General features: G+C 34.1%; 4 protein-coding genes across 4 annotated transcripts; 3 read left to right on the top strand and 1 right to left on the bottom strand.

The window, feature by feature from the left end:
• Positions 1 to 3760: 3760 nt before the first annotated feature.
• On the top strand, positions 3761 to 6651 carry OCT59_002883 (uncharacterized protein; the record flags this gene model as incomplete). Its single annotated transcript, XM_025319716.2, has 6 exons — positions 3761 to 4001; positions 4071 to 4130; positions 4196 to 4573; positions 5360 to 5369; positions 5441 to 5454; positions 5717 to 6651. 6 exons carry the CDS (start codon positions 3761 to 3763, stop codon positions 6481 to 6483), a joined length of 1470 nt encoding a protein of 489 aa, XP_025173093.2. The 3' UTR covers positions 6484 to 6651.
• A 3984-nt stretch (positions 6652 to 10635) lies between these two features.
• Positions 10636 to 11529, top strand: OCT59_002882 (uncharacterized protein; the record flags this gene model as incomplete). Its single annotated transcript, XM_025319718.2, has 2 exons — positions 10636 to 10666; positions 10736 to 11529. 2 exons carry the CDS (start codon positions 10636 to 10638, stop codon positions 11527 to 11529), a joined length of 825 nt encoding a protein of 274 aa, XP_025173095.1.
• A 2942-nt stretch (positions 11530 to 14471) lies between these two features.
• Positions 14472 to 15745, bottom strand: OCT59_002881 (uncharacterized protein; the record flags this gene model as incomplete). Its single annotated transcript, XM_066145247.1, has 6 exons — positions 14472 to 14626; positions 14720 to 15023; positions 15100 to 15266; positions 15328 to 15397; positions 15469 to 15660; positions 15743 to 15745. 6 exons carry the CDS (start codon positions 15743 to 15745, stop codon positions 14472 to 14474), a joined length of 891 nt encoding a protein of 296 aa, XP_065995988.1.
• Positions 15746 to 17034: 1289 nt separating this feature from the next.
• OCT59_002880 (uncharacterized protein) lies at positions 17035 to 17481 on the top strand (the record flags this gene model as incomplete). The annotated part of the gene is made up of 1 exon (XM_066145246.1): positions 17035 to 17481. One exon carries the CDS (start codon positions 17035 to 17037, stop codon positions 17479 to 17481), a length of 447 nt encoding a protein of 148 aa, XP_065995987.1.
• Between the last annotated feature and the right edge of the window lie 4018 nt (positions 17482 to 21499).

Here is a 21499-nt window from a genome sequence, read left to right as displayed (position 1 = left end):
TGTAGGCCATGGGAACGACAATAATCCCTTTATAGCACAAACAGGGGAAGGTTCAACGAAATATAAGGTTAGTGAAAGTTGGTGTACAGCCGTTCAAAATAAACAATAGTTAATTTAGTCCGTATTATCTAAGGTCATTTTATCGTGGAGTCATGCGATTGATAATGTTGTCATAAATAATGTCTCCAAGAATGATGTAAGTATTGTAATATGGGTTTGTGGCGTCTTTGTCCTGGTATAGTCATATCCCGTTCTTTTTATATAGTGGATAACACCGGATGGGTACAACATCTCTACTGATTTTCGTAAATTACAAGTGGAATCAATCGAAAAGTTGAAAACCAATCCAATTTTATCATATGCGAAAGAAATCGATAAGATATTGTAAGTTTTTATGCTGTCGGAGACTGGGCTAGTGAAACCATCCGTAGGGTGCGTCCAAAAAATACAGAAATTTGCCATAATCCTTACTCCGTAATCACTTACAGGTGCCTGTCGTCGATTATGTATTGCAATGAACTTAAACCAGAATATGTCAAGTGTTCTGAAAAGATATGGAAAGAGGCTCGTCCGAGATTATTGGTCCCGAAAGAGTTGCCAACAGTCGCTGACCTAGTAATAATTGAATACAACAGGGTAAGTACCTCCTTGCAATCATTATAAGCAATCAGTAACCACATTAATCGTTTATTTGTTTTTTAGCTTTTGAGCGACAAAGAACAACTTGAGACAAAGTGGCGTAATAATTGGGTAAAAGGGAATACATTATTAACAAGCGAAGACAAAGACATTTTTGATTGTGTGCAGATAGTTGCAAGGAATTTGTACGTTCTTAGTTTAATAAACCTATTTCACCAATTTATCATTGATACTCATTTTTTTCCCACAGCATTACCTATTTATCCTCGGTGAGTTACAATGAGAATAAAAAAATGGATGAAGATACGTTTGTCCATCGGTACTGTCATCAAATACTTGAGGAAATTTTTAATAAAGCCGAATTTTCATTAGTTTGGTAAGATTCTTATGATCACCATAAATGTTAACTAGAGTATATACACTACTTGGAAAAAAGTAGGCGGACGTCATATTTTATTAATTACTCCAAGATGTACATAATAATTTGGGCTGAAATTTTATCACGTGATAGTTTATGGTATAAATAAACAATGACGTAATTGTTATTTCATTTATAGACAACCATCAAATGTGATCGACAAATTAGGATTTTGTACTACTTCGCACCATGTATGATTTAACGGAAGCTGAACGCAACCAGATTATTGGTCTATTTAAAGGTGGCGCCACCAGACAAAAAATTATTAAAATGCTTGGCTTTTCTAGAACAGCAGTTTACCGAACTATTCAAATCTTTTGTGAAGGAAAAAGTCTTGAAACTCAGCCACGAAGTGGTCGTCCTAAACTTTTAAATTGCCAACACCAAAAAACATTAAAAAAAATTGTCAAAACAAATAATCGTCAATCAGCTGAACAAATAAAAAATAATTTTCAAGAGAAAACTGGACTACAAGTTACTACCAAGACTATAAGGAAAAATTTGCATGAACTTAATATTTTTTCACGTATTCCAGCATTCAAACCTCTTCTTAATGATAAACAAAGAGAAAATCGTTTAAACTGGTGTATTGAAAGGAAAGACTGGTCTGTTAGAAAATGGAAGTCAGTTATTTGGAGCGATGAAAGCCGCTTTACTATATTTAAAAATGATGGTCCAGGTCGTGTTTGGAGAACCCCCGGAACAAGGTTTAATGTTAAAAACATGGTTCCTTCAATAAAACATGGTGGTGGAGGTGTAATGATGTGGGGTTGTTTCTCGGGAAAGGGGTTAGGGCCGCTAATAAAAATTAATGGTAAAATGAACCATCGTGACTATATACAAATACTCGAATCACATTTACTTCCATTTATTAATAATAATTATAATGGACGAGGTTATTTATTCCAAGATGATAACGCCCCTGTCCACACCGCTAAAAATGTTAAAAAATGGATAGAAACAAAAAAGGTTAAAATTTTAGAAAATTGGCCGAGTCAGTCACCTGACTTAAATCCTATCGAGCACCTATGGTCAGAGCTGGAAAGGCGCATTAGAAAACGTCCCAATCCTGCAAAAAATGTGAGAGAATTGGAGTGTGCTTTACATGAAGAATGGAATCAAATTCCTAATAATACGTTAATTAATTTAATTGAAAGTATGCCACGCAGGGTTGAGGCGTGTATTAAGAATAATGGATGGCCAACTAAATATTAGTTTTGTATATGGTTTAACTAATAAAATTTAAAATTTTGACCCCACTTATTATGTACGTTTTTGAGTAATTAATAAATATGGTGTCCGCCTACTTTTTTCCAAGTAGTGTAAATATATGCTCACATCTTATTATTGAAACAGGGCAAATGGCGAATCCGAAAGTTCTAAAGAGAGACGTTTATTGGATGGTCACAACCATGGTAGGAAGCCAGACTTTCGGATTCTCGTAAATATTGAAAAAGCAGACAGGGAGCTCATATTTGGCGAGATAAAGCCACCTCATTGCACTATCGCTGTAAATCAACGCATTATAAAGTTAGCAGAATTTATGAAAGGGTCTTTAGACTATCTTATTAACGTTTACGGTTACGTGGCTGGTCTGGAAACATATGGCATATTAATTTGTGGTAAGAATAACTATATGGGTTTGCTAGTGTTTGTTTATCGAACTAATCAGATATAAAACCAATAGGGAGTGAAATTAAAATTTTTAGCACCGATTTGACATATGATGGCCTATACCGTTGCAATCTAATATCGAAAGTATTGCTCCCGACTGAAAATGCGAATTTTTTGAACATCATCACCGTAGTATCGACCCTATATTCATTATTGGTAAGAACTTTACTTCATAAATCTTTAAACCTGTAACTCCGCAGTTTATTCTCATCTTTTATTCTCATCTTTTATTTATTTACTTAGGAACGGGTAAAATCCACGATTAATACCATAATCTCATCCCATTTACCAACTGGATCTTCATTAAACCGCCATTCATATTGTCGAAAGTCAAATTCATCCCCTAAAAAAATACGTGTACCGATAGCATAGTTTAGTTAGGTGGTATTGTCAACGACAATGGGATAATTATTTTCATTAGTTGATATATGTACTGTATACTGAATGTATTTCCATATCAAACAAGAATTTTACAATGCCAAATAAAGCAATATTCACAAGATATTATTGGATCAATATACCGTATCTTAATTGTTTACTTTCATATATGAACACTTCGTTACCGCAACGAAGTAGGTTTACCACATATCTTACATGGGTTTTTATGCTTTTGTTTGCCAATGTAAGTGGCACCCCTCTAATCGGTGACAGCTCTTAACACATCTTTTTAATAAATCTGCACGATAAACGTTCCATATTAATATCGATACTCTTATGTGATACACAATACGTGACGATTATTAGTTGGAGAGGACACGTGATACTCTAGCGGAGCTATGAAGTAAAAAATTGCTCAGAGTGTGAGCTTATCACTAGTATATAATAGTAACAGTTTATTGATAAACACATCCATTGTGTTACTCCGATCAATATCATCATGCCGGAAGGGATATAATTCTTCCTGATCATTAGCCGCAGCGGTTGACGATGATTGTTTCCCTACTGGTCTTTTGTGTGTGGGAAAGGGTGAGAAAAATTGAATTATAAATTCATAGCTTTATTATAATGGGTTTTAACAGGTACGAAAAGATGGCTGACGAACTTCCTAAAGATGTCGCAAAGTGGAGTATAGATGATGTTGAAACATATCTGACATTTAAAATGGATGGCTTTGATGAAGATGATATCAAAGCTATCAAAGATGGGGGAGTTAATGGAAAATGTCTCTTTCAGTTGACCGCAGGAATTCTTGTTTCGGAGGAGTTCAAAATTAAATTCACGCATGCAGTCGCAATCATGGAATTAGTTAAAGAGCTCAATGATAAACGAGGTAAGAATTTATGAATATTCCTTATCATGGAAGAATGCGGGTTAATATGACAATTTTATTTGTTTAAAGATAAGGAAGTAGAAGAACAATTAGAATCCTTATCCCTAGATAAGACAAAAAAGACTCCAGGTATCTTTTTTTATTTTTCAAGCGCACATTCGGAACAAATCAGTAACTTTCAATTTTGGAAACAGAAATTGATGCATCTCGAAATGTTAATGCATCCAAAGATGTATTTCTATATCAGTTATTCAATGAAGGATATATCAAGCAAGGTGATCTATTGCTATATTGTAGAAATTCCAATACTCATGGCACAGTTAGTTTCGTACGTAAAATTGTAAACGTCAATGAAAACAATCAAATTATTACTTCGCTCCCTGACGATTCTCAAGAATCTTTATCAAAATCTTTAACTCAACTTGAAAAGACGGTTGTCGATGACATTAATAATGATCGTCGTTTCAATGATAATAACAAGTTAAAACCTAACAACAACCCCTTTCCATACTTTTTTGTGGGGACTTCGCTTTTTGAGTTGAGAAAGAAGTATGAAGAAAGAAATACGAAGAGTAAATAGTGTTACAGATTTTGTGATGTGAAACTGTATAGTAGTTGCTTCGGAAACCTTGTAAATAATAAATTTTCGATTAATTATTTCTTGATTTAAACACGGAATCACGCTGTGATCACCGTAGGCCGAGGTAGTTCTATCTCACTACATTGTGTTACTGTAGTCCGGAGCAACGATCAACAGCTCGGAATTTTTGCTGAGCTACCCCTTCGAACCACATGCATGTACTCCTGTGCGACGAAAAATGCGTCATACTACAGGGTCTGTGCAACGACTGAATTTCTCACATATAGTACCACTTGGTATTTTTTTCTCAAATAATTTTTTTTTTACTCTTGTCCTCACATACGTCAATTTCCACCAATAAAATTTAACAAAAGTTACTATAAAAGTAGTTATGTCTATCACGTTATTTTGTCTTGTCAAAGGAATTACTACCGCAAATGCTTTTGCAGTTGATATTGATAGTGGAAAGGCTGTCAGCCACCTCAAGGAGGCTATAAAAGCGAAAAAACATAAAACTTTTCATGGTGTAGAGGCTGACGAACTCAGGCTATGGAAGGTAGAAATTGGTGGCGATCACCTTGACGATCCATTGAAGAATCTCATACTCAATGACAATAACGAGCTGTCGGCAATAAACGAAATTGGAGACTACTGGTCCGAGAAGCCTCCCAGGAAGCATATTCACGTCTTAGTTGAACCACCCCAATCAACTGCCACTTCAAGTCGTGAGCAGGAACTACTTGACGAACTCACCACATTACGGGCATTACTCAACAAGTCTGTCCATGGTACGTATTTTTTCAGTGGGCCCGTTACGGAAATCTTCAGGTCATGAGACTAACCTGTTATTGTATTACAGCGTTCGATGTTGTCGTGAGTCCGAAACGAACGAAGAGCTTCAAGTGGACCGTGAATATCGAACACGCAACCCTCGATGGCCTCAAAGAACACATACGTGGAGTGCACAAGACACCAGCACTCGAGAATGATGGAGCGGAACTTAGCATGTTAAATGACAGTGGAAAATTCTCTCCTCGAAATGATCAGGGCCTTCGTGAGATGCTCCACATATTCGTATCGAAGAACAATCTCAAGTTCACCGTGTTCATTGAGACGCCATCAAAACCATTTTCAGATTGGTCGTTCCCGAAGGTGTGTCAGCTTTATGGTCTTGGAGAATCAGACGATCCCTCATTATCAGTGTTCCCGCCTTTCACTTGCGAGTATAAAGAACTGAAAGAGGATTCTTCCAAGGCAATACTTAAACATCTTACTGCGGAGCTGAACGCTCGTCTCAAGGCTATTCCAATCAGTGGAAATGAAGCATCAAAATCGCAATATGTTTGTTCTTACCTTGTTTCCGGGATAAATCTATACGAGGGAAAGTTCGAGCTTCGACCAGAAAAAAACATCACAGGACCCAATGGTCACGGACCAGTTGATTTCGCAATAGACTTACTTCAAACTGCAAAAACTGTTGGTGTGACAGAAGTTAAGGACGAAGATATTTTCAAGGGCATTGCTCAGAATGCCGTACAGCTCGAGTCCGCATTATCAAACCGCAAACGTAAGGCAAACGAGATGGAGGAGGAAAGTGTGTTTACGGGTAAGACTTTTGGGATCATCACAGATGCAAAAGAATGGTATTTTATGGAATGTTCGCTCGATGACCAGGACAGGTTAAGATTCAAACTATCGAAGCCTGTAACTGTTGTATATGATAGTGAAAACATGGGAGGTAATGTTGAAAGAGTTCTCGGACATATTGCATGGTTATTGGAGGAGGTACAGAAACCGGATTCAGCTTCTCTAAGTGAGGAGAGGGCAATAAAAAAACCTAGGTCATCGGGCAACCTTAAAGAAAAATCACTTCGTGAGCACGGCTCAGATACTGTAGTATAGTCTTAGGATAGAGATTTCAGCGAACAATGTTCTCCCAAATCGTGTATCAAGGGCAAAGTCCCGAACCTTTGTATTTATTTTCATCATGTATTACGGGCAAGACCCGAACTTTGTATTTATCTTTTGTATATTAATAAAAAATTACAGCGAACATGTTCGCCAAAATCATTTCGTGGAGACGGAGACTGTTCGAAGAGCCCGTGATTATTTTTTCCCGATCATGCATTTGTCATATCAGTCGGAGACTGCCCAAAGGGCACAGAAAATAAGCGGTATATTTGGGTGAAACCCACGAAGTGGCTTTAGCCTTTCTTCGAAATGGTGAAACTGACTAACTAAAGACACACTAACGAGTTTTTTTAAATAACTATTTGTCATCAGCGATCAGTTAGTGTTTAATGTAGGAATGATGTACGTTCGGAGATTAATGGAGCTTCGTAGTTGACTATTACGTTTTAGCAGCTTTACTGATCGACCGGAGGTTTAATATTGGTACTCCGTACCTGTCTATTTTGTCCTAGCAATGGCGAGATTTGCAAAGATGATCAGGGGGGTTGCGTTTACTATGATGATATCATATTTCTTTGATTGTTAGGGTTGTGATAATAAAATAATTGTGTGCTGCGCTCATCTTTGAGTGTTTATTAATAATCTATTGTCTTGATCGTCTTTATTGTCTTCTCTTTAACGTACATTAGCCCTTTGGCCTGTCTTCGTCTGATATCATATTTTAAACCTGGTTAGCTCATTCTACGTAAGAAAAAATATAAAATGTAGGCTTTGCCCAGTTTTACTAAAATAAATCGTTGCTTGATCATTTAAAATCGCTCCGCATAAAACTGTTAATAAATTTTAAATTTCAAATATTGATCTTGATTAATCTTGATCTGTTACTCCACAAATAACCTCATTATCTGTGTCTATTTTTATTTAAGGTTTGTTCGAGTTTGACTAGGAATCATTTACAGGAAATACATTAACTGAATCGATTTTCATTGCAGATGTCCTTAATCTGAGCGTCTTGCCGCTTATTATTCATAACGTATGATTAATTGTTATAGTTGACAATATTCTTTAGTAACTTTGTTACTAATCTCTCCAGTTCTAGATGGAATCTAGGGCGGTTACCTCATCTTTTTTTATCGAGAAAATCAGTATACTTATTGGGATCGCCATTATTATGTATACTGTCAAACATTTCGAAGAAAGCCTAAAGCCACTTCGTGGGTTTCACCCAAAAATCTCTGATTCATGTAACACTGAAATTAATAATGCGGAGATCCACAACCATTATACTGCGGAATCGCATCGATCAATGCACGTATTGAAATTTTGCCATGGAGGCGCCAAGCATTCTCAATAGAATTAATAACATCGAGCAAATCGTTAATGATCTCTATGAATGAGCGTCTTGCCGCTCAACCACGCTTGTTAAATAAGGAGGTTCTAGGAACCTGGGTTCATAGAGTCTGAGACTGCCAAAAAACAAAATGAAACGGAATCGATTATTTCATCTGATAATTCTTCGTCCAATATATCATCTGAGAGTGTTTCATATGATATTTGGACTCGTTTTAAACAGATTGTTGGCGGGATCATGACCGAAAAAAATTTAACATTGGATGAAGCGTGTAATAAAATAGCTGTTGAAATAAATGATTATGGTAAAGGAAATATTTGCGCACAGACCATAAAGAATTTTTATAAAACGAACAACTCTCATAGTAAAACGTTAGATAAGATTAATGTATGGGTACGAAATAATGAGTAACGGGGAAGGAACTCTCATTTTATGGGTTAGGGCTCGAGTGATTCCTCCCTTGAAACAACCTGCTACTCATTTATTTTCGTTTTATTAGTTATTCTATTTCTTGCCAATAAATAATAAAATTTACTTCGTAGGCATAGCCTATGTCCTTTTTGCGTTTATATCTATTTAATATGTATTGATCATTAACCATGTAATATAAGTTGTTTAGACCGAATTTCTTCATTTAAACATGTTATCTCGGCCTAAGAAATTACTATATTTTGTTCTTTCTACTATCTTGTGTTACTGTCATTGGACCTGATAACTTCGGAAAAAATAAATTGCTATCTATGAAACAATGTGGACGTGTAATATTTTTTGATAGACATATGAAAAGTAAGAGACTTGCAAATTATGCAAATCACAGTGTGATATAACGTAAATACAGCAATCAGGTGGAGCTATGGCATTTGTAATACCAGAGAGAACCACCTTTTGGAAATGATCAACAATAATGCGCCTCATTATCAAATAATTTTGTATCTCTTAACTTTCTTTGTAAGCATGTCTCTGATTCGCCAGATGACACATGACACTCTAAACATTTTTCAGAGTGTCAGATGACAAGATGGCACATGCATTTTAGTTATTACAGACTTACAGTGTTATTACAGATGAAGTTAACTAACGGCAAAACTATTTTCCGAAACACAGTTCCAGATCATTACGTATCTATAGCTCTGTTTCTAAATTATGACATATTATTATTTTCAGCATGTGGGATGATCTCATTGATTGAGATTGGATTCATGTTTATAGGCAGTAGAAGAGCTTTCACGATAATGAGAAAAACATAAAACAAACGAAAAAGTTATTCCCTAGTTATCTGCAAAAGTACAAAAGACCGGTGTCGGAAGTTCCTAATGTTCTAATAAAATTGAAGCCTCGCTCACTTTCGTTTTCTTTTTTGATAGAAATGTTATCTCTCATATGGTTATTTATTAACATATACTTATTCATCATAATTAAGGTTGTCGACGTGAAAACATTGATCATAACTGTCATATAATAACAGTGATCTTTTTTTGGCTAGATGATGATCTCAGACTATAATTCTGTCGTGTAATACAAAGGACAAAAAAATTTGATCAACGCACAAAAATACCTAGGTATAAACCATCGCAAAATCTATTTATTATACTCTACAATAATACGTATTAGCTTCTTAACAAGGCGCCTTTGCCAAGAAGCTGACCACTTCCGAAGGAAGGTCTAAAGACTAACTTAGCAATACTAAACTGTAAGTGACCGGTATGACAGTTATAATACTAACCAAATTAGTTTTTAAACTTTCCAAAGGAAGTGATTTTCGAGCAACAAGAGTATATTGAAATTCGTAACTAAAATGTGTGACTAAAAATGTTCAACTAAAATACATGACTAAAAATGTATGACTAAATTATAAAACTATACTTACCTACTAGTCCCGTAATTTGATGATCTTGAAATTGACCGATCCTTACAGTAGTAACTAGACAAGATATACCCATCTACCTTGTCCAATTACACTGCCTTGAGTTCCTCAAGTCCGATGTGGTAAACCCCATCTTTGAGTGACCAGTCAAAACTTCTATGACAAGAAGCATCCATGCAAGAAGAAATCAGTTCCAAATGGAACACGCTGCGCAGCTTGATCTCATACTAAGGATTTTTCTTTTTTTAATTGTATTATTTTTTTTGTCGAATAAAAAACTAATATAACAAAATCTACTACATGCATACGGGGAAATAATAATTCCGACAATCTTCTACTTTTAAGGAAACAGATTAATAATGAGTATCTCGAATTGCCTAAATAGAAATAGCTAGTTCCACTAAAATTGTGTTTGAGAGAGCAGCTGCCAAAATAGTCATATGTATAATCATTAGTGAAACAGCCCACAATTTACCTATTCTCACCAGTATGTTATCGTTTCCCTTTTATAGTTTCTTCAGATACCAAATATGTAGGGAAAAAATACATATACAGTATACAGTAGCAAACAATAATCCACACAGTATCCACATGGCCAACTATTTTAATGTGCCACGAAATTTTTAACACTAATTTGGCGTCATTTTTAAATTTTTGTCATAATATGGAAAAATGGTCGCAGTACGCATGAACCAAGGTGAATACTTTTTTTCGAATCATGTGGGTGGCTTAGATATCGTGCACAGTAAAACGTCATTTATTCTTCTCCGCAGTACATGCTATGCGCAGTAATTACGCCACCTATCAGCTGTGTCGCACAAACCTGCATGATTGCATGATTATGTGACATATACGTCGGGTTGATGTCATATTTATCATATTTAATAGAAAATTTTATTTCTCAAAAGAATGAGATTCCTAAAAAAAAATGTTCGAAGACCTGTCCATTTCGTCCAAAGGTATTAATATACTATTTCGTTTAAATAATATTTAAACTATTAAAGGTACTGATAGTTAAACATTAATAGAAATTGCCGATGGAAATAACTATGATTTCGATGAATCCTGGGGTAGAGTAATTCATCAAGTTCTTGAATTATTAATTCGGAGCAAAGTTGCGTTATTAACAAAAGCCGACCCAGCTTCCTTCAACGATCCACATGACAAGGTCTTGACCTCTAAAGACCAGGATCAAAAAATAATTCTACATTATTCAAATGGCATTTTGGTACCTTACGATTCAAGTGGTGACAAAGAAGTGCACATTGCTATTAGCATCCAGTCCTTATATACAATAATATTCAAAAAAGTTTTCGTTCCCTGGATGCAGAAAAAGGACAAACTTACCAATAAAATCTACTTGGTTGCAAAAGTAGGGAAATTCGTTGTTGGTATCGTCGTCAAAATGTCCTCAGTTAATAAGTTAGTCGAACATCAGAAACATCAGATAAAAGATGTCAAAATGTCCTCGGTTAATAAACTAGTTGAACCTCAGCAAACGAAAGAAAAATTGGTATTCCGCAAAGAAGTAATCAATACGCCCATTTACCAAAAATATGGTAAATATCCTCGGGCATATACTACTGAAACCGAAATGTTGTGGAAGTTATTTGTCAAATTGTTCGATTATGAGAAAGCACATTTTGGAATCACGTACAAATCTTTAGCAGATGACATTGGGCAATTGGGATTTAATATAACTAGGCAAACGTTGTCTAATTTTTATCGTCATGTTTCAGCTCCTCAGTCAGGAACAAGAAAAGCTATTTGGGCTTGGATTAACTGTGTTATCAAGGGCTATGTAACCAACCGTGTTTTATAAACCATGGAAAGGTTGTGGACAGTATTTACTAGGATATAATAGTTAGATCATTCGTTAACATACCGATTTTGTTTACCATTTCTACGTAAATAAAAAGAGTCTATAACTGAGTGGCAGATTTAATTAATACATCTTTTCACATGAAGAATATATATTCATTACCAGATGATAATACAACTTACTATTTCATTTTTTTTTAGTTGTATCGTGAATATCAGATCCGATTAGTAAATTTTTGTTCCAACTGTAGATAATATACACTAAAAATTTACTTATCTTTAATTTAACGTTCTAAACTGTAATCAGTATCATAGATGGGTATTTGCATAAGCGAACTGGTCGTGTAAAGCTTGTACCGGCTAGTAAAATCGATTTTGTTTAACATTTAGCGTACCATATCATGGAGTTATGCTCTTAAGTTCCTAGATGGATCTCGGCATCGACATAGTCCGCAGTACAGTACACATGAGGGTGGCTTATACAAAATCTACCGCAGTCCGTACACCCTTTAAAAGATAAACCAAAATCTTGTATAACGCTTCCGCAGTATCCACACGTGATTAGGCTACACTGATCTTTTTTAGTATCGAATTATGTGTTTGTGATAACGAATAAATGAATTTGTCAGAGTTTAGTTTTCGATCTAGCTAGCAAAGAATTTTTTTTCATTTAACGGAAAGGTCCAAGCAAAAACAGTATCAAACATATTTCAGTTATGACTTACCACAGTACCGGCATGTAATTACTCCTTTGGGATAATATGAGCGAAAGAATACATGAAAATGGGCTTAATCTATAAAATAATGTCTGACAAAATTCCTTCCAATGTTAAAATGGTCGGCTCTCCATGTCAAAGCCCTTTTGGATTCTAAAAAGAAGACTCAGATTTTACTCAGGTAGACACTGAAAAAATTTATGAAAAAATCTACTTCGGAGGCAGAGCCTAGGCAAGACTACAAAAGTAGATAGGAACTCATATTTACGATTAACTCACGACAAACTTTCACAGCTTTTTAGTATGGATTATAATGCAGCGGACTCTATTATGGAATTTGTCCAACCACTTTGTAATCAGAATAGCAGTAATATGGAGAGAAAAATGGACGTATTAAATTTCCAAGGTGAATAACAAGTTGTATGCGTTTCCAAATAGGAAAGAAATTACTGATTTGTTTTTTAACCGCATGAGCATTTCTTCTACACGAAGTGTACAAGGTCTTACTATCGAATCGCCAAACAAATTAAATCCAATATCTCTTTGCACAATCTGTTTCATATTGTGCCTAGGACTCTATTTTTCTATTACAGGGAGTCAGATGTTGGTGCAATTTATTACGCATGTAGAATTAAGAAAGTTGATGAAAATGGGCATATTTTTTATCTCTCCATCTATTCCTGGTACGAGATGGGAAAACTCTTGGATCGATTCGTTCACTAGTAAAAGCTAATAAGAAAATATTGAGAAACGTATTTTTATGTTATATAAAATCATAGTATTAATAAAGCATACGCTCAACTAGGTAGGCCTTAGTCATATATTTCTGGTATTACTATTGAGCACAATACATTTATCAAATGAATAGTGTAAGAACATATTTTGCTCCAACAGATGATGCGACAGAGGCAACCAGTTAGTTTTCAGTTCAGAAGAAATGTGCCATATAAACTATATGAAACAAGTTATCATCCGCATTATTCTGAATGATGCTAAGTTAATTCGTAGTGTTTACTTAATCTCGTCTGATATGGTTATACGTTAGTGTGATAACAAGAAAAACTGTTGAATTGCCGCTTTAACTGTGTAGAACAAGAAAATGATCAACGTTCTCTTCTAATTTATTTTTTATACATGGTATTGTTTCGTTATTCTTATACAAAAATATGCTATTAGCCGTAGACTCCCCAAAGGGCACATGTTTTATTTTATATTGTGTCTGTGATGTCAAACGAAAACGTATTCCATAATCTTATTAAATATCTGAAAAAATAGTTGACCAATAAATATGATAATTTTCGTAAGACATATTAGACAGTTTAGTGAAACTATGAAATAAGGCAACCGTGACCCATTGGTCACAGTCTCGTTATTCGAAAATTTACTTCGTAGGCATGGCCTAGTTTTTTGGGCAATGATCATCTTCTACGCCTAACATGGGACTTCGATTCATATGCACTCACAAATATAAACTATAAAACACATTATATTATATTAGCGTTGAACAATTCTAGTTATAAACCGATTAACTCTTTTTCTGCGTTGACTAACAGAAGTTACAGGACTCAGAACAAATGCATTTTGCAATGGACATTCTATCCTACGTGGAATTGATGCAAAATGGATTTCCAATATCAGCAGATTTTTGTGATGTTGTGATTATAAGTGAAGTCGCAGTAGTTGAGTTTATAACTGCATGAATAGCTTGTTCATTGGAAAAATATTGAATAACGACTCGTTCACAAGGGGTTACTATTTAAATGCGAAATATACATTTCGTCGCTTCAAACAATTATATCCTAGTTTGCGCTAAAAAATTGTCAATGAATGATTCACAATTGATACACACGTTATTACTCCATGATATATGGTACGAAATAAAAAACATTTGTTTTACTCTATTTGTTATAAATTGTACTTGTGATTATCATGTAACCCATCCTTACAAAAAACTTGTCTAACACCATCAAAGAAAGAAAAAAAAAGAAAACAGCTATAAACGAAAAATATAAAAAATATGTGAATATTCTAAAGAGGGAAACAGTGGACCATGTGTAAAATGCGCAGAAAATTTGGGATCTGGAGGGACGAACTTGTATAAAGAGACAGGTAAACAATATTGATGTGTTTTGTATCGGACGCCTTAAATCTATCTGCTTCTATGTAACGTTGGGAATCTACGGATTCTATTTTTTAAATTTTTTTACACATCATCGACAAAGTGACACTAAAGTTTTTGACAAAGCTTATTTAAATCAATTTGATAGGAATATTCACTTTCCTCAGAATCAGAAACAGTAGACTCATCAATGTCAATGGTATTTAGTGTTTCATTTACTTCGGAAATGTTTGGTCGTTCATCCGGTTCTTGTTCCAAACATTCTATTCAAGTAAACAAAAATTAGATTGCGACATGAAAAATAAAACTGTACTGGTACAACAGAATCATGGTTATGGAATTAATTTTTCACTTACTTTGATAAAGTTCAGCAAATTTATCATTCGTGTTCGGTACAGCCGCTCCAAGCGTTACATAATTATCTTCAGGACTATCAATAAGCAATGAGCTGCTGGCCAACTCCCAGAATAGAACTCCCAAACAATATATATCAGATTTCTCGTTTAACTTATACAGAATTGTTTTATCGTACATTTTAGGATCCACATAAGGTACTACTCCCCATACTTCAGTATTATCATCACCCTTTCCTTTTTCAAAAGAACGTCCAAAATCTGCTAATTTTATTGTGCCTCTATGTAATAAGATATTATTCGGATGCTAAAAGAAGGCGTTAATTACACGTTATATTTAGTAATTTATTAGGTAGATGTTTAGACGTTATGAATATACTTACAAGATCCCCATGTACTATACCCTTATAATCGTGCAACCATAAAATTGCACTTGTAATCTCTCTTGCAAACCTCAGTTGGTTATTCCATTCGACAATATTATTCCTTATATAATCTCTTAGTGTTCCACCATCTGCATATTCAAGAACAAGCGAATACCTTTCCTCACCTAATGAAAATTAACATGTCAACAAAAATATTAAAGGTTTATCGCAAAATTGTCATGTTACCTTCTAATTTAGTAACTCCGTAGAATCCGATTATATTTGCATGAGGATTAACTATTTTTGTCAAATAAACCTAGGGGCAAGTTATATGTAAATAAATATACAAGTAATATAAAAAATATTATATGTAAGAATGTAACACACCTCTTTATTGTCAACAATTTTTTTAACTGCATATTTTGTTGGTGTATTATTCCATTTTGCTACATGAACAGATGCGAATCCTCCAGAGCCAATTTCCTTGAAATGGATAAGATCATGAGAATAATAGCGTTCAATACTATTGTTCCCTAATAATCTATTTAGCTCATTGGCGTAATGATATTCATGTTGTGACTATAATGACGTTCATAATTCCATAACAGAAAATGACGAAATGTTTTTTTTCTTAGTCTACCGTGCAGCGTTAAAAAAAAACCATTTTTTGATATAAATATCGGTCGGTATTATGTGTGGCGCAGTAGGTCTACTAAATTTTTGTTCTGGTTCAATTTTTTTGAATTACGAAGTTAATCTTTTAAAGGAAAAGAGAATAAAGGTAATATAACACCAAAACGAAAGCAAACAGTCCTTTGTATTGGTAGAATAAAAGGAATGAACTGTGCCATTAGGTGATGAGAAATGTAAAAAGGTATTATATCTTGTTTTTGAGCGTCAAATAAATTTACAAAAATGACGTGGAGATTTTAACTAATAACGAGAGAAAGGAGTAAAGGGTTCGAAATTATAAAACCCGTAAGATATGCTTTAACTTATTTCTATACAGTGGTACCAAAAGTAATTGGATGTTCCAATGAACACGCATTTTGTGTTCCGTTACAAAAATTCATTGTCCACTAACATTTGTCTCCGCAGTCGATATAATGTAACACTCGATAGATTAGTAAAAAAAATAGTTGTACCTTATAAGGTCAACTTCTAACCTGAACGAAGATTGGATAGAAGATAGATATTAGCTCAGTATTTTAGATGTCTCTGCTATTTCGTTCATGTGCACGAATAACAACCGTAGACCATGTGGAACTAAGAAATTATGTCAGGATTTCTATTCCTCCAATGACGTTTTTAATGACAATGACATCAGGTGTTCATTTCTTGTAAGTTAATTCACAAACTATAGATTTGCGAACATCAAAGTAAACTTTATTAAAACAAAATTTGTATATGATTATTATTTCAACTTCGCACCCGCAGCATCATCGGCGAAGTAATACTTAAATGGTAATCCGTGGATTATACGGTGGTGAGCAAAATTATTTGGGCAGAGCCCAGTTCCACTGGAATGGCGAATGTAGGAAAATAGTCATATTAGACAGTTTTTTAGTCCGTAGGACCTTCTTCGAAGTGCGTTTTTTACGTATTTTACCTCTTTCTTTTTCCAAAAAATTATGCTCACCACTGTATTAATATCGGAGTGATACCAATAAGGATGAAAACCCCAAAGTGATCGATGGTCAATCTTTCAGCTATAGGTAAATGCCGAACCAATGGTGATCTGTTTTCGATTACTAATGATTACTAACCAACTATTACTGTTTTTCTATCCTTTTCCGCATTTTTATCATTTTTAACCCCTTTGATTTCTTATATAAGTAACCGTTTGTTAGTATGATACGGGAATACATGTAAGAAATTAAACATTGAAAAAAAAACATTCGGGTGAGTACTATGTGTTTACAGCAACGTAGAATCTTTTTATTACTCAAAAAAATGTGCACTTCTTTTTGGTATCTCATGTGTAATAAAGGAAAAATGACAAGTGAATGTGGAACAGATGAAGACATTTTAACATTCAATATTCTTCCCTTATACGGAGACTCTCGAAAAATTGATAGAAACAAATTTTTTGGAGTCGTGATGGCGAGGGACAAACAAGTTGACTTTCTTAGGCCTTTAATTAGGGAACGATTAAGTCCCAATACTTATTATAATGTCCCTAGCAACGAATTGTTTCTTTTCAAACTGAATGATCAAGTCACCACAAAAAATATCGACTATTATCTCTCCAGCAATAATTTGAACGTGGATAAAATGGAGCCATTGGAACTCATCTCAAAGTATTTCCCCAAAGACGAGTTCGGTAGCAAAGAGCATATCCACATAATCGTTAGTTGTATGCAACAGGAGTTTTTGAAAATCAGTAATAAATACTATTAGATCAAGTTTATTACGACAACTATTCATTATTATGAAATTGGTGTGCTGTTTGTACAACGTGGTGAGAGAATATACCACATAAGTATTATTGTAAACAATAAAGGATTGCCAGTAAAGAAACAAAAACCACAAGAATGCTCTTTTTTCCTTATGTTTCGGCTAGTTGTAATTAAGAATATCTCATGCCGCAAATGACCTCATCATTTCCAAAGGAATCTCCTTCAGGAATTTGTTACTTACGAGCCATTTCTGTTTTTTTGAGGACACATCCGTTAGGATTATAAATAGGAAATATAATAGAGTTATCCTTATTGGACGAGTAACCACATACAGTAGTTATTACCTTATATTTCCCCTGTACATTCGATTCTAATTGGTGCTCATAAAAATTATCTTATGTTTCGTACTTTCATTTGCTAGTCGCAATGTCATGGGCTCTTCAGTAGCATATAACAGACTACTCCTACTAATCTTGAGTTTCGATCTAAGAAGTGATTCATTTTTACACTACAATAGTAATAAAGTATTTATTTGATTCGATTGTTGGCCAAGTATGTATATAACGTATTTTATGTATGACAGTTAATCTCTTATCGAATAAAAAATTGTATGCAAACAAAGTGAGATCACTTTATTGATGTGTCAGTAACCGGTGAAATATGGTTAATAATTAGTGGCAAAAGCCATTTCGTAGGCATGGCCTATGTTATTTGATAGAAGAATGCTCAGGAGCACATGACATAGGACTCTCGGGTATCGATATCAAATGTCCATAATATGATAGTGTTAGCGAATAAAAAATAGTAACTCAGTCGGAGACTGCTCGAAGAGCAAAATTAGAACGATTTTCGAGAATGTGGAAATACAGAACTCGTTGTATAACGAAGTAATATGTCTATCATTTATATATCAAATGCAAGGGCGTAGCAAAATTAAATCTCTGTAGTGCACTATTCAAAATACCACTAACTACGAGATCGTCGGGTCACAGTTGTCTTGTTTTTGAATTTTATATGTGCAGTTCCCAATGTATTATTATTGACACAAGAATATGCTATCACATGATACTCTGAACAAATGTTTGCGGTGTCATATGACACTGGACGAATAGCATCAAGCAATATAATCTGATCCTTTGAGAACTCGATATTACTTTTTTTATTCTATATACCTATGTATTTCAATACAAATATGACAATAGATGTGGAGACGTAGAATAACTAATAATCGAAGATTCATTGTTTCACATAATTTCACATAGTCGACCTCTATCCATAAAGAGAGTTATAGCATCGTATCAATTTTTGTGTTGATTTACAAAAAATAAGAGGTGAAAATTAATTGTTAAATACCATATCTGTTATCATGATCACTGTATCCACGCTATCACATCGTACTTTTAATTCCCATCATCTTGCGAGATTTTCTTTTTATGTCTCTATAACATAATGTGTCCATCCAGAATGATCATCTTTGTATAATACGATTCCTTTCTACGAATACAATTATGAAAATCACTAGTTATTGAATGAATAAACGAATATGTCAGTGAAAACAAACACATTTTTGTTTGTATTACAAAAGACACTGTCTATACGTCATATAATGGTTGACGATATCATATGACCCTGGACTATTGGCATCATCACAAGAGCTTTTTATGTCCGATGAGGCTATAGGACCCGTTTATTACAATTTTATTTCATGCGACTGATGACTATGTTTATCTCATTTTGTATATCACATTAACCGTGTCATTCAATACAAGTACAGTAACAATAGAGGTAGGATAACTAATAATCCGTGTTTCACATTATTCCACATAATCAACTTTTGTTCTTGAGTTGTAGCATAGTGTTCATTATTTAAAACGGAAGATATAGAGGCAATAATTAACTACATTATCCTTCCATAGGCACCCTTCGGTATGATCTATCTTTGACACGTCATCTAACAACCAGAACCAATAACCCGTTACTTATCATTTGTGTATAGACAAAGTATCTAACTCCATTTTCATAATCATTGTATTCGTGTAGTAGCAATACCATAAATAATGTATCACGCCGTTATTAACAGAAAGAATAGTTCAGAGCCAAGTATATTACGAAACAAATCATTCAGCATAACTATCGCTCAACTACTGTATATTACTATATGTTATATACAATCCACACTATAACATATTAACATTTTTGTCTCTCTCGAAAATCGTTGTTACAACGTCAATCTCAAATTATGAAATAAGACCACATATAGAATATGTATCTCATGTTTACTTATTACTGAGATAATATCCATGTCCGTTTGTTATCATTGCTGCCTTTTCTACAATTCAAGCGTCTTTTAGATGTTTCTGAACAATCCAGGGTTAGAGACTGATCTTAACCCCACTAGTGTATTCTGTAGCTTACAGTTTTATTCTATGTTAACATGATGGACCGTGAGCGTGATAAAAAGGAAAATCCAAAGAAATCAGACACATATTCCTGCTATAAACGTTATCAAATTTTTCTCTAATGATATCCCTGGTACTCCACACTGAGCGTCTTACCCTATGAACCTAGGTTCCTAGAACATCCTCTGTTAATAGCGTGGTTGAGCGCAAGACGGTCATTCTATTATGATAATTATTAGATGAGAAAAAATCTCCATAATTTTGTTCGTTCCTCAGAAAATTATGGAGTTGAAGAGGTGATGTTAAACCTTGTACTAAGTAAAAATCTTAGACCTGGTATTGGTCATTAGATTTTATGATTACTATTCACTATACGGACATAATAAAAATATCTGATCTACGTCTTTTCCGTCTGCTCGTTTGTTAAATGATTGTCTTATATTCTGTTACTTAGAAAGTGTGTCCTTCGAAACTATACAATAATATTCCTATTGTTATCGGCCAGATATTATCTCTCAATAATAAAATATATCGACTATTTATCATGCAAAACATTACTATTGTTCATCCTAATAATCATTTGAATTGCAAATAGTATTAGTAAAATCATTAGATTCGTGAAGAGAATCCGGAATTAAATGGGTGATGTTATATTCCATAGTGACAAAACATCCTGACTTATCCAGTTTCACTTTTTCCGTATTAAGTTAAAAATGTATATCGATGAATATTGCAACCGTTATCACGCACTATTAGTTCACGTCCAACATCTGTCTCTATTTGTTCGAACGAAGTAAAAAAGATTACAAAAACGTTAAGAAATGGTAAATAGATTCTGAAAAACACGTACGTTGGAAATACTCACGTTGTATGTTCCCATAATAGGTTTGTAATTTATAATAGAACAATGCTATTTTCCAAGAACATAACAGTAAACTTGTACTAAATTCTGCGTAATATACGTATTATTTTTTATTTCCATTCATGGAAGTACATGTGGATTAATATAACAAGTATTACAACTAATATATCTTGCAAAAAAGATAATCCCCGCTTGTATTTTTTTTTCCTCTCAGGATCATGGAATCTATAAAATGTGTGCAATAGTGTAACATTCGCACGTTCCCCTCTGTGAATTACCATTGGTGCATCAAACAAGGATCTATACCTTTTTCATATGGGTTGAACGATTGGACAAATTGCATCGAGATTGACATCAGTCTTTCTACTCAGTAAAATTTGATGCATGCGAAAATTGCCATACATTCTGGGACACGATCTAAATATTCATGTCTCGTTAAAAAGGGAAACAAAGAATAAACAGTAGACAACGGTAATAATAGCACACGGATTATATTAATTATTGTTCACCGACAGACATTGGATCTATAATGGAGACAGTAAAGTGATAGCTTGGTATGTTAATATAATATTTATTAAACTGAATTGTTACTACGTTCTGACTCCAAGTATTTATACCGTAGTTATCACATGAACGTCTTGCTGCTCAATCACGCTCTTTTCATTAACTGTATCATACACTTCTTCGAATGTCCCTTGGATTAATTATCACACTAAAATCGAATAACATACAAAATGTATAAAAAAATTCTTAAATGG

Source organism: Rhizophagus irregularis, chromosome 11 (assembly GCF_026210795.1).
Source record: "Rhizophagus irregularis chromosome 11, complete sequence".
NCBI classification, from domain to species: Eukaryota; Fungi; Glomeromycota; class Glomeromycetes; order Glomerales; family Glomeraceae; genus Rhizophagus; species Rhizophagus irregularis.
The sequence above is the reverse complement of the archived record's forward strand: the minus strand, read 5'-3'. Positions and strand labels throughout refer to the sequence as shown.